The sequence below is a fragment of the Pristis pectinata genome, chromosome 3, assembly GCF_009764475.1.
Source record: "Pristis pectinata isolate sPriPec2 chromosome 3, sPriPec2.1.pri, whole genome shotgun sequence".
Taxonomy (NCBI): Eukaryota; Metazoa; Chordata; class Chondrichthyes; order Rhinopristiformes; family Pristidae; genus Pristis; species Pristis pectinata.
Genome location: NC_067407.1, coordinates 94815832 through 94833530, shown reverse-complemented (window position 1 = coordinate 94833530; position 17699 = coordinate 94815832). Strand labels below are relative to the sequence as shown.

At 40.6% G+C, this 17699-nt stretch overlaps 1 protein-coding gene across 1 annotated transcript in view; it reads right to left on the bottom strand.

The window, feature by feature from the left end:
* The window catches only part of LOC127567749 (dystrophin-like), a 358665-nt gene that overhangs the window by 240134 nt on the left and 100832 nt on the right, over positions 1–17699 (bottom strand). Inside the window, 8 exon segments of the mRNA XM_052010734.1 lie at positions 7–141; positions 2195–2377; positions 6489–6659; positions 7723–7878; positions 11575–11688; positions 14190–14402; positions 14673–14809; positions 16081–16258. Coding sequence (XP_051866694.1) covers positions 7–141; positions 2195–2377; positions 6489–6659; positions 7723–7878; positions 11575–11688; positions 14190–14402; positions 14673–14809; positions 16081–16258 — 1287 coding nt within the window.

The window sequence follows — 17699 nt, the reverse complement described above, 5'->3', positions numbered from 1 at the left end:
CATTACCTCAAGGACCTCATTAACAGCTCTGGTGTTGTCTGAAACATTTTCTGCAGTTTTCAACTTCTCCTCCAGATTATTTAACCAATTGTTTTCCAAGTCCAAGTAATGAAGCAACTCACACCAGCAAGACCATACCTCCTGTAGCCAAGGGGGTAAAGGGAGTCATGGTTAGATAAGGAAAACAAAACATCTGTTCAGCTGGTCCACACAGTTGGGTATCTTGGTATCCTGTCCACCAGGGTGCAGGGTACAGTGAGGTGCTGCAGACAGACAAGGTTAGCCAGGAGCAAGAGGAGAAATCTGGTGAGAATTGAATCTGCTGATGGGAGTTCAGTGAGCTGAATTCTGACACAATTACAATGAAAGTCTCCAAGCACTTGTATCCAGGGAAGGATAATCAGAAATCCATTCTGCCACCAGGAATGTTATTAGTTGAAAGGGACAACTGGAAGAATGGCAAGTGCCAAATGACAGTGGCCCATCCTATCCTAACCACAGGGGTGAAAAAAGAATTCCTGCATTGTTAGTATTATGTTCCACCATGACTGAATTATCACAAAACCATTGCTAAATTACCTCTCAATTACCAGTTTTGAAGTTAAGATCATGGTTCATGAAAACCATTTTAATAACTCTTTCACCAAGCCTTCTGTTCATTCCTCAGTATCTTGATTTTATATTGATAGAATTCTGAAGCATCAACCTTCCAAGAAAAATCTGCAGACACCTGTTTCATTTGTTTCTTCTTAAATAGTAAATCCAAGGTTTAAGAATTTCTCTTTAAGTCCAACTCACTGACATATCTTTGTTCAATGAATCCTTCTAGAAAACAATTTGTGCATTTATCTGTGCAAAAATACAAAGATAAATGAAAATGCAAACCACTAGATAGGAATGGAGCTTATTTCCCCTTTTAAGGTAGAGTTTCCATTGTTGCATTGACCCACTCCAGACATGTCATCTTCACACTGCAATATTGGATTCACTGATTCAATAAGACCTCAAGTGTTGAAATTAACAAAGCACAAAGGAGGTTGGAAATCTTAAAATAGAAAATGTTGTAAACACTCAGAAGGTCAGGCAGCAACTGTGGAAATAGAAAAATAGTTAACATTTCAGATCAGAGTCCTTTCACAAGGACTGGAAACGTGAGAAAACAAAATAGCTTTAATTTGTGGGGAAGGTTGGTGAGGGATAGATCAACAAAGGGAGTATCACTAATGGGGTCAGGGCAGGGTTACTGTGGTGATATGCTTTCATGAATCCACCGAGTTGACGGAGGGGGCGGGCAGAAGGGCAGGGTCAGATGGACTATATGAAAAAGAGTAATGAAATTGAGTTCCATTTGAGTGGAAAGGCAGCACCATATAGTCATCAATGTACTGGATAAGGAGTTAAGGGAGGGACCAGAATAAGACTGAAACAAGACTGTTCCACATATTCCACAAAAAGACAAGCATAGTCTAAGCCTGAGTTTCCATCAGTACTATTTGATTTGGAGAAAGTGAGTAGAATTGAAGAAGTTTTTTTTTAAAGGTACAAACAATTTCAGCCATGTGAATGTGCTGGTGAACCTTAAAGGCCTCAGTTCAAAGTGCAACCTTCAGACCATCCTGGTGTGGAGAGATTGTACAAAAAAAATTTGCCATTTGGGACCTTGACACTGGAAACTGTCATGGGATGGAAAGTGTAAGAGGTGTCATGCATACAATGGGATGCAAATGGGAAGGGACTGGACCAGGGGAGAAAGAGTGGAGTCAAGGTCAAATAAGCTGAGTGGGGCAAGAACAGGCTAAAACAAAGTTGTGCCTACAGCCCTGTTTGTCGATCTGAAGGAAGGGTAGAAGTGGGTTGTGTGAGTTTCAGAGTCTAAGGTTGGAGACCATGAAAGGAAAATCTCAAGTTTTTTTCCCCAGTCTGTGACTGGGAAAAAAAATGGCCTGATGTTAAGTGGTGGGATCATGGTCCAGAAGGCACCTGACAGCTGATGCTTGGCTTCCACAAGGCAATGATCAGGTCGCCAAACTACAAGAGCACCACCCTCGTTGACAGCTTTGATGACAATACCGAAAATGGTCCTTAGTGAACAGAGTGCTGCAAGTTTATAAGTGGGTAAGTTAGAGTGAATAAAGGGAAGTGAAAAAATCCAGACAGTCCATCCTACGTCAGCTGTTATCAATGAATTCTTTACCTTTAAAGTCAAGTATTTTCTTTCAATCCGATCACAGAGCCTCTTGTAACTCTCCAACACGGCATTAAGGTCCCTATTCATCAATTCCTGATCGACAGGCGGCATTTTCTTAAGAATGGTATTTATGTTGTCTTTCAGAATCTTAACTCTCACTTCCTTCTGCAGCACCTCTTCCTTTGCTCGCTGAAAAAAAAGTGCTTAACAATGACTAAGCAAGTTTTGACAGCCACAACTTAAATGTATGTGGGTTGGTGAAAATGGAAATGACCTATTATGAGCATCCTATGTCAGAATCACAAAATTCTGATCCAAAAACTTCTCAACTGGGCACTAATAAACGGAAAATATATCAAACAGATGTAATCAGTGGCTGGGGCTTGACCATATGGTTGGGAAAGGATCAAGAATTGTGCTTTGTGATGGGCTACCTGATTTGCTTGATGCTGATGTAGGTGTCTGACATGACCCAGTCCTTTTATTTATATTCCTTCACAGGATATGGACATAGCTGGCAAGGCCAACATTTATTACACATCCCGAACTGCCCATGAGATTGTCAAGGTCATCTTGAACCTCTGCAGTCATTCTCAAAGGGACTTCCATTGAAGGAAGTTCCAGGAATAAAATCCAATAGTACTTGACCCAGAAGTGTCCCATGCATCTACTGCCCTTCCCTCTATAGGTTATTGAGTTCTGTCAGAGTGACTTTGGAGAATAAGTACAGTACATTCTGTGCATACCCCATGGCACTGCAGCCATGGTGCAGCAGTAGCGGAGGGTGTGAATGTTCAAAATGGTGGATTTGATGCCAATCCAACAGGCAGCTTTGCCCTGACTGGGTTTCAGTTACACTCATCCAGGCAAATGATCATTATTCCATCACACTCTTCTCTTAAGCCTTGTGGATCATAAGAAGTGTTTGGAATACCAGGGATTGAGTTGTTCACTACAGAACACTATCTTTCTGAGCTGTTCTTTCAGCTAGTATCTATATGCTTATCCAGTGAAGGCTCTGGTCAATGGTGTCTTCTAGAAAATATATTGTCAAGGTGCATGTGTTACATTTCCTCTTGCTGAAAAATGTCATTATTTGGCATCTGTGCAACCCTTCACTTTCAAAACTAAAATGCTGGTAACCTAAATGGTTACCATGCTGTAAAAATGCTGCATGTTTTATAATATGCAGCAGATTCAAAAGAGTGCAAAAGTAGTTATTTAAGAGAGAGAGAGTGGAGTTTCAATAGGCATGGAATTTGTCCACATAGGACAGTTATGTTACCCTGTAAATTAAAAATCACTTTATCCCAGTTTAAACCCTCTTGCCAGATCAAAATGATATGCTCCCAAATTCTCTCTAATGATGATGAAACATCAGTTGAAAAGTCCAACAACAATATTTCCACAACCCCCTACTTCTCTTCCTTTTATTAACAACTTTCTGCAGCAATGTGCTGAGGGCAATTATAGGAATGCACTGATGGCCTACCATTATTCTGTGGCATACAGTGGTGCAGCAAGTGGTGTTCACCACACTACCCAGATTATAGTTTTACACCTTCAACTGAAAGTCAATAATGGGGTGGTATACACCCCATTACAGACCACATTTTTTGTTAAATAACTTTCTTATGGGAAATGGACCTCACAAGAAAGTCAGCTTCTACTGCCCATAGCTGATTGGCCTTGAGAAGATGGTGTTGAGTTGCCTCATTGAACATGGCTTCACAGGGTTATTATTTTTAGCAATGCTGTAGCGGTTGCTACCGCGGAATAAAACAAGACTCTACTCGGAGGATTGCCAAACAGAACTGGTTTATTTTCCCGCCTTGTGCGGGCCCTTTAAGGGAGAAAAACTCCCGCCCAAAAAACCGGCAATGACGTAAGTCCTACGTCATCAGGACTTTCCCGCGCGCGGGTTCTCCCCGTCGCTCGGAAAGACGAGGCCCGCCGCCATCTTGGGCCTCGTCGCTCCGACGCCGCGCAACCCGACTGCCGAGCCGGTTCGCCCGACTAGACGGTGAGTCGCCACAATGCCTTGATTTTGAGTCAGTGACAATGGAAGACAGTCAAAATATTTCTAAGTCAAGATGCTACGAGACTGACAGAAACTTGCAGGAACTGTTGTTCCCTTGCATCTGCAGGCTTTGTCCTTTCAGGGAGAAGAGTTTGCAGTCTGGGAATCACTGTCCAAGTTTTTCCAGTCTGGGAGTGAACACTGCAGTCAGAGTGGTGGAGGGAATGAATGTCAGTGATGAAATGCAAAGTTAGCAGGCAGGTACAGCAAGAACTTAGGAAAACAGATTGAATGATGGCCTTCATTGCCAAAGGAATGAAGTAGTTAAGTCTTGCTACAATTGCACAAGGTATTGAGAGATCACACCTGGAGTTCTACATAGTATTAGTTTCCTTATTTGAAAAGAGATGCACTTGCACTGGAGGCAGTACCAAGTATGTTCACCTGATTGACTCCCGGGATGAAGGGGTTGTCTTTTGAGGAAATACTAAGTTAAATGGAGTACGAGAGGTAAGCTTTTGAAAAGGCTCGACAATGCAGATGATAAGATATTTCCCTCCGAGGGGCACAGTTCCTAACAAAAGAGATGAAGGAGATGAGAAGTAATTTCTTTTGAGGGTCAAGGAACATTGGAATTCTCTACCTCAGAGATGTGGGGACTTGATCACTTTATGAATTCAAGACCAAGATCAACAGACTTTTAGTCAACCAGGGAATCAATGGTTGTAGGGAGTTGAGGTGAGGCTAGTATCATATCAGCCACAACCTTACTAAATAATGAGGGGACAAATGGCCTGCTCCTTTCTCTTAGACAAGGTGAAGCATTGAATGAAATTAAGCAGACTGATTAGTTCTCAGTGATTTAAGCTCAAGTCTTGTTGGAGCTGCAATCAATAAAACTGATAGTATTCCTTGACATCTGTCATGAGGTTGTACGTGTGGAAAAATTTTCAGGAAATCAGGTGAATTACTCAGCATGGAATACTCAACCTCTGTCGTGTTGTCACATTCTGTATGCATGCAGTCATATTTCCTTACACTTTAGGAGGCAACCATTCAGCCCATCAAGTCGACATCAGCTCTCCGAGAAATCCCATCAATTTCACTCTCCCATTTATTTCCGTAACCTATTCTCTCCTGCATAACAATCAACCTTCCCAATTCTCCTACCACTCACCTGCACCAGGGATAATTTACAACTGGCAACTAACCTACCAACTTGCACATCTTTGGAATGTGGGAGAAAACCAGAGAACCCAGAGAAACCTACAGGGTCACAAGGATAATGTGACAAGCCACACAGATGGCACCAGAGGTCAAGAGTGAACCCACGGCACTGGAACTGTACTGTTGTGCCACCTTAATCAGAACTTCTTGTCAATGATGATCACAGTTGACAAGAAGTTGATAGTGAGTGATTAGTAGTTGAACCACTGTTGAACGTCAAGAGGATGCGATTAAGACTTGCATGTTGCAGATTATCATTTCATTGTACTTGTGCACTCAGGCTAATCATCAATCCAAGCCTGCATGTTGTCCAGATCTTTCTGGAAGCAGGTACAAGTGATTCTTTTAACTGAGGGCTTGTCAAGACAGTTCAGTCCTCAATCCTAAATGAACCACCTCATTTTTGACCTTATGTTGATGTGGATATTTGCCTGAGAGACACCCACAGCAATGCCCCCATTTTTTACATTATAATCAGTGCCAGAGCAATATATACAGTAGTTCTGAGATTTACTTGCTCACATTTGGCATTATTTTGATCTCTCTGACCAAGATCCCTAATTTAAGGTACATAGTGACCATCGGGATAATTCTTACAGGTAGTTACCAAGGACTGAATTCAGATGGCACAAATCTCATTGGAGTCCTTTTAGAAAGCCAAAAGGACACTTTTAACCTGCTAGCCAGGGTCTCATTTTAACCCGATCCCTGTGAAGGATCATTAATCTACACACTGACGTGTGGTAATATCGCATTACCCTTTCCACCATCACACTATGACTCAACCCTTCCAAATTTGCTTTCCTTTTCCCCTGCTGGTTGCAACTCCACAATCACTCAGCAATATATTGAATTACAGAGAAGAATCCTGACCTCACCAAAAAGGCAAACACACAGTTTCCAAAATTCAAAGTTTAGAATTAGGACGAAGACATTGTGTGTCTGAAATTCTCAGCATTTTATCTGAATTAAATCAGATCTGAAGCAAATGCATTGCAGAAATTTCCCACTGGAATTCTTTTGCACATCTCATTATTTTTGAAGACACATTACCTTAATTTCTTCCAAAGCAATCTCCAATTCCCCAGGTGACTTGTATTCAAAGTCCCTCTCTAAATAATCCTCTTCTGCCTGTGTTGTCCACTCACGCATCTCTACAAGATCTTTCCTTAAGTTTAATGTCTTTGTCTGGCCCTCGGACAATCTCAGCTGTTGAGATATAATCTGCAAAGAGAAATATTAGAAGGTGATTCTGACTTACACAGGGCATGGCTTGTAACAACCAGGAACCAACAAAAAGTGCATTCCAATCATGCCAGGTCAAAGTATGCCAACTTTTAAATTACTGTTTACAAAGACTCAAAATCTGAAATCTGACACTTAACCCAGGAAAGGCTCTTGTACGCAGAAATTAACTGATGTGTTTGACCTTCGACAGATTATGCTTCATATGCATCTGCAAGAGGTTTAAAAATTTCAAAAAAATCATACAAACATTGGAATATAATTCAAAACTTTAAGGCAAATTCCAACAGTCTATACCTCAAGTTCCTCATGCTTCTCCTCCCTGCCCCCCCGTCCCCTCCCCCCCCCCCCCCACCCACCAGGTTGATTATGCAGTTCCAAGTAGCACATTACATTTCTGGATCACTAAAATGGGTTTTGAATCCATAACCTTCAGCCTCCGGGCGAGGGCACTACCCACTGAGTCATAATGAAAACTCCTTTTGCTGGCCATTTGCAAATGAAGTATATCCCAGCAGGTGTAGGGACGTACAGCACAAGGGAGAAGAAACATTGAAAAGAAATTAAAAAGAAATAAAATAGACTAGAATATACAAAATACAAAGCAGGATAGACACTCAGTCTGGACTAGTTCATCTCTGGGTAAATATTCAGCATTTCCAGTGAGAATAAAGGTATTCATAGATTTATGAACATTTGATTTACCCATTTGCACTTTAATGCCATTAACTTTGAAGTATGCATCTTTGATTTCCTGAGCTATTTTTCGCTCCAATGAATAGTGCACCACACTGTGCATAGGAATACATTGTATCAAAATCCCCACTGTGAGTTTCACCAAACCTTTTCAATTTACAAGACGTCATTTCACAAAACATTTCCAGCAACACAATCCCTCTGTAAATAGAGAAATAGCTGTATTCCAAGGCAGATCTCCACCTCGTACATTGTTTCTTCCTCTGACCAAAAGTTTCCGTCATTCACAATTCATGAGATGCTGCAAAACTATAAATTAACACAGCTCAGGAACTTGACTCCATACCTGGTTCTTCACTTTGTTCCATCGTGTCCGACAGTCTGTCATGCGAGTTGCCACAGAATTAGAGATGGCTGTCACTGGCAGCTTTTTCAGTGAGTCCTGAATTTCATTCATTGATGTCAAATTGGACTGAATATTCTGAATTTCATCCACAAACGTCTGTACATGTAAGAAAGAGATCATCACAAAAATAAAAAGCACAATTCAACTCTTCCTTCAAAGTGGGATATTACACCGTAGTACACCAACTCCATGCTTAGCTCCATTACTTCAGACAGTTTACAAACAAAATATACTCATAGGATAAACTGAACTGAGCGTTTGACAAGGTCTCACTTGGTAGGCTCATCCAGAAGATTGAGATGCACGGGATCCACGGTGACCTGGATTCGGAATTGGCTTGCCCATAGAAGAGAAAGGGTAGTGGTCAATGGGACTAATTCTGGCTGGAGGTTCATGACTAGTGGCGTTCCACAGGGATCCGAACTGGGACCTCTGCTGTTTGTGATGTACATAAATGACTTGGATGAAAACATGGATGGGTGGATTAGTAAGTTCACAGACGATACAGAGGTTGGTAGCATTGTGGATAGTGTAGAAGATTGCCAAAGGATACAGCGGAATACAGATGAGTTACAGATATGGGCAGAGAAATAGCAGATGGAGCTTAATCCGGCTAAGTATGAGGTGTTGCACTTTGGGAGATCAAATGTAAAGGGGCAGTACACTGTTAATGGCAAGACTCTTAACAAGTGTTATGTACAGTGGGATCTTAGGGTCCAAGCCCATAGCTCCCTGAAAGTGGCTGCACAAGTAGGGTGGTAAAGGCAGTGTATGGCATACTTGCCTTTATTAGTCAAGGAATTGAGTTCAAGAGTCAGGAAGTTGTGTTGCAGCTTTATAAAACTCTAGTTAGGCCACAGTTAGAGTATTGCATTCAGTTCTGGTCACCCTATTATAAGGAGCATGTGGAGGCTTTGGAGAGGGTGCAGAAGATGTTTACCAGGATGCTGCCTGGATTAGATGGCATGTAGTATGAGGAGAGGCTGGACAAACTTGGGTTATTTTCTCTGGAGTGGCAGAGGCTGTGGGGAGACCTGATAGAAGTTTGTAAAAGTATGAGAAGCACAGATAGAGTAGACAGCCGATATCTTTTCTCCCCCGCCCCCCCCCCCCCCTCCTCCTCAGAGTTGAAATGTATAATACTAGTGGATATACATTTAAGGTGAGAGGAGAAATTCAAAGCAGATATGTGGGGCAAGTTTTTGTTTTAAACACAGAGTGGTGGGTGCCTGGAATGCATTGCCAGGGTTGGAAGTGGAGGTAAATACGATAGAAAGGTTTAAGAGCTTCTTAGATAGACACATGAATATGCAGAGAATGGAGGCATATGGACCTTGTGTAGGCAGAAGGGATTAGTTTTGTCAGGCATGTAATTACTAGTTTAATTAGTTCGGCTCAACATTGTGGGCTGAAGGGTCTGTTCCTGTGCTGTACTGTTCTATGTTCTATCAACTCTACATATTAGGGGTTTGTTGAGTCTGGGTGAATGGATAACAGAATAAAAGGTTGTTACATTTAATTGAAATTAAGTATGAGTAATTACTCATTTTTTAATAAAAGACAGGATGACACATTGATGCAAAGCACAAAGAATGCATGCCAGCGGCTCTACTTCATTAGGAGTTTGAGGAGATTTGCTATGTCACCAAAGGCTATTACAAATTTCTATAGACGTACGGTGGAGAATATCCTGACTGCTTGCACCACAGCCTGCTACGGAGTCTCCAATGCACAGGATCGCAAGAGGCTGAAGAGGGTTATAGACTCAGCCAGCTCCATCACGGACACAACCCTCCCCATCATCGAGGACATCTTCAAGAGGCGGTGCCTCAAGGCAGTGGCACCAGTCATCAAGGACCCTCACCATCCGGGAAATGCCCTCTTCTCATTACTACCATCAGGGAGGTGGGTACAGGAGCCAGAAGACCCAAACTCAATGATTCAGGAACAGCTTCTTCCCCTCTGCCATCAGATTTCTGAACAATCCATTAACCCAACCTCATGAATTCCTTTTTTTTGCACTATTTAGTTTTGTAATTTATACATTTTTGTCTTTGCATTGTACCGCTGCAGCAAAACAACAAATTTTGCGTCATATGTTTGGGCTTCACAAAGTAATAAACTAGGGGAAGTGAAATGGAAGAGGAATCGGCACACAGAACCATTGTGTAACAGAGGCATTTCCTTTCAAAGATTTCAATGGTTTATAACAAGTAGTTTCAGGGCAGAAATCAATCAGTTGAAGGAAAGGTACTACAAGGAACAGATATGTCAGTAAGTTAAAAATGTTTTAAATTTTTTTTTAATTTTATTTACAGCGTGGTAACAGGCCCTTCCGGCCCAACGAGTCCGCACCACCCATTTTTTAAACCCAAATTAACCTACCCGTACATCTTTGGAACGTGGGAGGAAACCGAAGCACCTGGAGGAATCCCACGCAGACATGGGAGAACGTACAAACTCCTTACAGACAGCGACAGGAATCAAACCCCGATCGCTGGCGCTGTAATAGCATCGTGCTAACCACTACGCTACCGTGCCGTACCCACTACGCTACTGTGCTAACCGCTAACAGCAGGTCAGTTCCTGAAGAGTGAAGAGTGGCCAGTGTAGCTGGATTTTCAACAGGAGAGATGGAGCTAATCAAGATCATTTGCAATTCAGCAGCTTCATATCTCTGGTTTGTTGGGGGGTGGGGGCGGGGGTGGAATATTTAATTAAGGATGAAACCTACAGCAATGCAATGTGTTACAGTGGTGTAGCTAGTAAAGCTGCTGCTTCACAGCTTCAGTGAACCAGGTTCCATCAGGATCACTGGTGCTGCGTGTGCCCAAAGCATATTACTCTGTGACTGCATAGGTTTCCTCCAGGTGCTCTAGTTCCCTCTCACATCCCAAATACGTGTGGATTGGAAGGTTAACTGGCCACTGTAAATTACACCTAATATGTAGACGAGTGGTAGGATCTGGGGGAAGATGATAGAAATGTGGGGAAAAATAAAATGGGATTAGTGTACGATTAGTGGGCCTCGATGTTTGGCACAGCTCTGTGAGCCGAAGGGCCAGTTTCAGTGCTGCAGAGCACTAGGAATCTATTACCTGGTGAGAAAATACTGGCCAGCACAAGTTTTAAAAGAGACTATTCTACTCATTAAATCTGAATTCTTTGAGACACAGCAGGAATTCTAGATGGAGAAAATTCTGCATTTATTGTCTTCTCTAAAGTCTTTCAGAAGACTTTCAATGAGAAATCATTGAAGGGCTATGGAAGAAGCAGAGGACAGACTAAAATCTAACTAGAAAGGAGAAAACAAAGGTAAGAGCAATTTTTCCAAAAGAAGTTTCAATAATTAACATGAGGAGAAGACTCAAAAGGGACAGATGGAATTCAGTAACAATTAGATTTGGCATGATGCATTTTGTTAACTTAATTACGCTGTCACTAAGTACTGTGCTGCAGCAAATCAGAAGAATTTGGGAGTTCACGTAACAAGGCACCCCACCTCCCCCCAACCTACCATTCAAAAACTGATGAGTTCCAGATTATATATAAACACAATATAAAACCAAAGAGATACTGGCAAGTCCATACAAAACCTTACTATGAGCCTTTAATTTAACTTGAACTAACTTAAAACCTGAACTTAACAGTGCACAACTAGAATTATGACTGTATGCTTCTGTGTTGGGTTATCACGAACATAAACTGGTTGGGCCAAATGGTCTGTTTTCACATTATATCACAAGTACATTTGCTACAATGCTCTTCTCTCTGTGCCAGATTTTTTCCCACCTTGCACTTTTCCACCTGCTGTTTGAGTCCCACTTGATTGCCAAATGCAACAGTCTCTTTGGACAAGAAGGTGTCAACACAATCCATCCACTTTTCCAGGGCATCTGAATTTTCCTGCATAAAAAGGAAATAAATGGTCTAAATAATTAAAAGCAAACTTCAACCAGGAACAGAGGAGTAATCTAAGGTCTGGAGAATTGCAGGGTTGCTGGGAAGCCTGGACAAGGACAAAGGAAATATAAATATCTTCTCAAGATAACCACCCAAAATGGTATTTTCCCTTATTAGTTTCCCTGATTCCTTCCTCTCCTGAAGATTGAGGGTAATTACTTTCAAGAGCCTTACTGCAAGCACCATTATCCACAAGTAGTATCGATTTGGCAAAGTTTCATCATGCAAACTATTACAAACAAGTCTTGTCAAAACCCAGCCAATAAAACATCACTACTGATCTTCTCTTTCAAGCTCCTAAAACATGCTTAAAGGGCTAGAATTTCCTATATCATATTTCTGTAAATAACACCTACTTTGTTTCACTCTGGCTGTTGTTAATTTTGGCCAAAATCTCCCGAACATCCAAACTGGCATAAAACAAGATAACAGTCAGCATAAATTACTGGAGTCTCAGGAAGTCCTGGAATTTTCACACGTCTTTAAACTCCATTACCTTACTGATTTTAGATAAAAATGTCTGAATTACAATTTATAAACAGCATATTTAAGAAAATGCAACTCAAATTTTTCTTTCATTTTGCAGATTCTTATAATTAGAATAAACAGAGTGATAGAAATGTTTAGATGAATTAAGGAGAAATTTAATTAAAATGCTTTAAGCTAAAAACTCACAAAGGATGAGAAGATGATTTTAAGGCCTTTCACACAAAATAATTTAGACAAATTCTCTGTCAATTCTGAAGTAGCATAAATGGAGGAAAAAGATCTGTGGCCTTTTTAAGTGAAATTGGCACCTGGAAAGCATAACCTGGGAGGGATACAAATAATCATGCATTTATGATCAAAGATGATGAAAGAACACCTATGTACTTCGAACTGTGTGCAATGTCCTTCTTGGTGGCAGAAGTCCTGAGGGGCAGTCAGGGTAGCTTCAATGAGTAACTGCCATGCATTTTGTAGATCGCATGCACTGCAGCCACTGTATGCAAGTATTGCAGGGACACAGTGTGGTAGATGGGATGCCAATCAACTGGGTTGCTTTGTCCCATTTGGTGTCAGGCTTCTTGAGTGTAATTTGATCTGTTCTCATCCAAGAAAGTAGAGGGTACTCCATTGCCTTCCGGACATGCCTTATAAATGCAAAAATACCTTAAGGGTTCCAGGAAATGAGTCAATTTCTCCAGGATATACAATTTCTCTTGCATGATTGTCCATTTTGAGTTTCTGGTCAATGGAGACTCCCAATATGTTGATGGTATGGAATTTGATGATGGTACTTTGACTGAATATTATGCATTGGTGGTTGGACTCTGACTTATTGGAGATGGTCATTGCCTAACAGGTGTAGCAGGAACATTCCTTACCACTTATCAGCACAAGCCAGAACGCTATACAGGTCTTGCTACACGCAAGAATGGACAGCTTCATTTGCTGAGAACTCGTGCATGGAATTCAACATCGTGCAATCGTCAATAAACTTTCTTATTTCAGACCCTATGATGGAAATCACTTATGAAGCAATTGCAGATAGTTGGCCTTGGACACTGCACTGAGGAACTCCTAGGGCTGGCATGATGGACTCTAATAAATCACAACCATTTTCCACTGTGTAAGATAGAACACCAAACTTTTTTTTTTAAAAAGTGAAGAGCATCATATCCCAGATGACAGGACAGTCTAATAACTGCATGTAACTACCAGCAGAGACCTATACTAATCTTGCTGAATTTAAGTTCTTACAATTTCAAAGCAAACAAAGCCACTTTAATTGTGTGAGAAAATATTCACAGTTCAGTGGTATTGTACCAGATTAGTTTTTTTTCCACTATTCAAGATTAAAAGTATACTTAATAAATTAGGTAATGAATCTTAAAAGAAAAATAATTAAAAAAACAAGTGAATAATTCCACACCTAAACTGGATCCACAGAAGTTTAAATATATTCAAGAATAACAACAATGGAAAGTATTATAATTCCCAAAGTTGCACAAACTTTTATTATTCACCAATTAAACTGAACGATATGAGGGAATCTCATTGCTGCAAGCTGCACTAAAAAGATAGCCCACCACACTATTAATTTCTAATTCTCCCAGTATGCAGCATCTCCTCCTGATCCCTTCCAAATTCCACACTATTTCCTCGCACTTTTTCAGAAACTTGTACGAAATAGGGTCTTTCATATAGATCTGAAGAAAAAGACATGACCAGTCTATCACTTGAGAAATGTCATTCCAAAAATGCAGCAAGTCCCTCACTGGATTATGAGGCATCAACCTGAATCACGTGTACTGGAGTCTGATCCAATTCTCACTGAGGACAGTCTGTCAACACCATCAAGCCGGCACTTACTCTCCATTTCTAATCCTATTCCCTCCCTGACTTGGACTCGGAAGCCTATTCTTTGTGCTGTACATCCATCATTTGCGAGTCTCATTCACCTTAAATTGCTGCAGTTTCGATATCACATCCTCCAGCACCTGGCTATCATTCTGAAGCTTAGCTATTAGCTTTTGCCATCGTATTTGAATTGCTTCCAATTCCATGTCATAGGTCTTTTTAGTAGATGTCACCGGCTCTTCTTCCTTCCTTTCCAACCCTGAAGCCAGTCTGTCCATTTCCGGTTGATGGTTTTTCAATTCGTTCTGCAAAGCCTGGATAAGAAAGGGAAAACAAGAGAGCATTGTACAATATTGTCAAAGAATCTTGAAATATTTGAGAAGTTCTCAACACCCTAAATGCATCTTCCAGCTTGCATACTTATCCAGCATTTAAATCTCATTCCCCTAATAGATGCCCGGAATAAAGTATTATATAATTTGGTAAATGTTACATAGCATTTGGCATCTTCACATTTGGGAGCGGCTTGTATCTAAAAGCCACAATGCCTTGCAAATTTCTGTTTATTATTGCCTGCTCCTTACCTCTGTGTTCTTTAATGCTTTCTGAGCTGCTTCCAGATTAACAACTGTACTCCATCCTCGTTTAACTTGAGCTTCAGATTGATCCAGCACTGTTTTTAAGGTCTTTACAGCATCTAGGTTCCGAGGACGTTCCGATCCTTTTAATAAAGATGAAATTACAATAGCCATGCTGTGTAACAGGGCTCCAGCAACGAATAATCCACATTATTGATACACATAACCACAAACAACACTGCTATTCCTATCAATGCATTTATATCTGAAGCACACAACAATTTGCAATGATGATCAAAAAAACCTCTGCTTCATTTCAGCTTCTCTAAACAACACTGAAGTGCACAACACAGTATATAAGCTTTGGTAGAGCTGCACCCGAAGAGCTAGTGCAGTCTGATCTGGCTCATTCTATCACCGGTATACAGTGCTACTTTCCACTTGCAAAATACAGTATCATACTTGAGGGACGCCATTTTACGCTGTTCCATCCGTACAAGATACCCTGAATACTGGTCACTATGTTCATTAAGAAATGAATTGCTTCCTCATAGCACCTTTCAGAGCACTGGACATTGCAAAGCACTCTGCAGTCAAACAAGTTCAATCACCATTCTAATATAAGAAACATAAAAGCCTTTGTGCCTCTTTCAAGTCACCCAATGTGATAATTGCCAGATAACTGTGCAATGCTGATTAAGGGATAAACCTCAAGCAGTCCATCAGGAATAAGCTTATTCCTATCTTCAATATGGTGGCTTGCATTTTACAACTTATTAACACTATTCCCAAAACACAGCACCTCTCAGCGTGCTGTATTCCCTCAGTGGTAGTGGTCTGATGATCTCAGATCTCTCTATCTGATCATACTGTTTAAGATTCATCCAATAACAAAGTATAATCATGGCTGAAACACACAAGATGCTGGAGGAGCTCAGCAAATCAGGCAGCATTCATGGAGGAAAATGGACAGTCAACGTTTTGGATTGAGACCCTTCATCTGGACTCATAATAATGGCTATTTCCTCTCCATGCAGGAAGAATTCAAAATAAGCAATGATGACTGGCTGAGGTGCAAAAGTTCAGAACAAATAAAATTAATCTTAAAGTAAAAGGACAAGTCATCTATCTATGAAATCACTCAGCAAGAGGTTGTAGCGGAAATGCAGAACTGCTGAAAGACTATGGACATTGGGAATTACTTGAATTAAGACCAAGGTTAATAGATTTAAGTAGTGGTATTAGAGGCTACAAGTCAAGTGGAAGTGATGTACATGTAGCTGAACAGTCTATCAACATGTAACGTAACATAACAGACCTATCAAAAACTGAACACTTAAGCTCAACAAAAATGCACCAGTCAATTAAGTATCTTAAGTTTGCTTCGGGATAATCAAATGAAAAGCCCAGTCACCTGATTTCAGTTGTCGTTTGCTCTGTAGTTTCTGGAGAATTGATCGGAATCGATTGTTTGTATTATTAAGGTCTTCCTGGAGGAAGTTCGGAGCTCCAGGTTCACTGCTGAGCACTTCCCCACGAGCCATTAGTTTCTCTAAGCATGGAGCTACATCAAGCAATTGGTTGATTTCATCCTGCAAAGAAAATAAGTACGTGATCCAAGGCTGTAACTCCATCATAAATAGCTTTTCTTGAACAATATAAATTGAGCTAAATTATGCAGTTTCCCATCACCATTACCACCTCCCCCACCCTAATTCACTTGAGCAAATTTTGTTGGTACTTTTATTACAACTGAAGAAAAAACAGCCCAATAGGCAGTTGAACCATTACATAAGCTGAAGCTTATTCCAACAAATCAGAAAATATCAGTTCTGTCCTCATGCAGGGTCACAAACCAAAACGTCAACCATCCCTTTGACTCCACAGATGCTGCTTGACCCATCGAATTCCTCCAGCAGTTTGTTTTTTTGCTCCAGATTCCAGCATCTGCAGTCTCTTTGTTTCCCCAGAAAATATCAGAGCTCATTTTACTCACAAGCCTCAGCATTAGAAATAATTTTTGTTATATCTTATTCAGTTTTTGATGCACAATTTGTCAAAAATAACTGATGCACATTTTATCAGTTGTGCAAAGACGCTCAAACTGCATCAAATCTTTCAAGTAACAGCATTATATTATCTTAACTTCACACTGCATTAAAACACTAAGTGAATGCAATAGGTGCATAACACTAATTCATTATTAGACAATTTTTCCTTTCCTAAGGAGGAACTTGGTCCAATTTGACGAGACACATGACAGGAGAATCCTACATCCATAAAAGTTCCAAACAAAGGACGAGCCTCCAATGTATCCCCACTTTCCCAAATCTAACCACCAACACTTCCACCTCCAGACTGACCCCACACTGATCTCTCTACTTCATATGATCCTATCCTAATCTCCCTGGACAACCCTCTCTCCAAATTTGATCAGTGAAACTATCACACTGCAAGTGTTTCCTTTAAGCATTGTCATTCATATACATGCAATACCAAAATTTGACAGGCAGATAGGAAAAGTTACTTGACACAATTGAATACAGGCCATCCCTGGGTTACGAATACCCAACTTACCCATACATTCAAGAGAGTTCCCATGATCTTATTAAATTCACAAGCCCAATGTACATACATATGTTTGTTCCTATGAATGGCAGAACTAGTTTCCTCTCTCTCCCCATGTAGTTTTTATTCTTTCTTATTAGATTTGTGTTTTGATGCCATTGATTACAAAATTGTGGGAGGTATGGTTACCATCTCGTGATCTTTGTGTATTTTCTGACTTATGGACAGAATCAATTTAAGGATGTCTGTAAAAATGGAACCAGTTTGTTATCCGGAGACAGCCTGTGTCAAAAATTGCTGTACCATTTGTCAGATCACAATCTATGTTTCAATACAATCAACAGAGCAACAATATAAGAGAATCAAGGCAAAACCGATGAAGAGGGAAAGGGAATGAAAAATTTGAGAGAAGGTAGAGCGAGTGATCTCCTCACTGAAACATACAACATACTTCTGGGGCTTGCC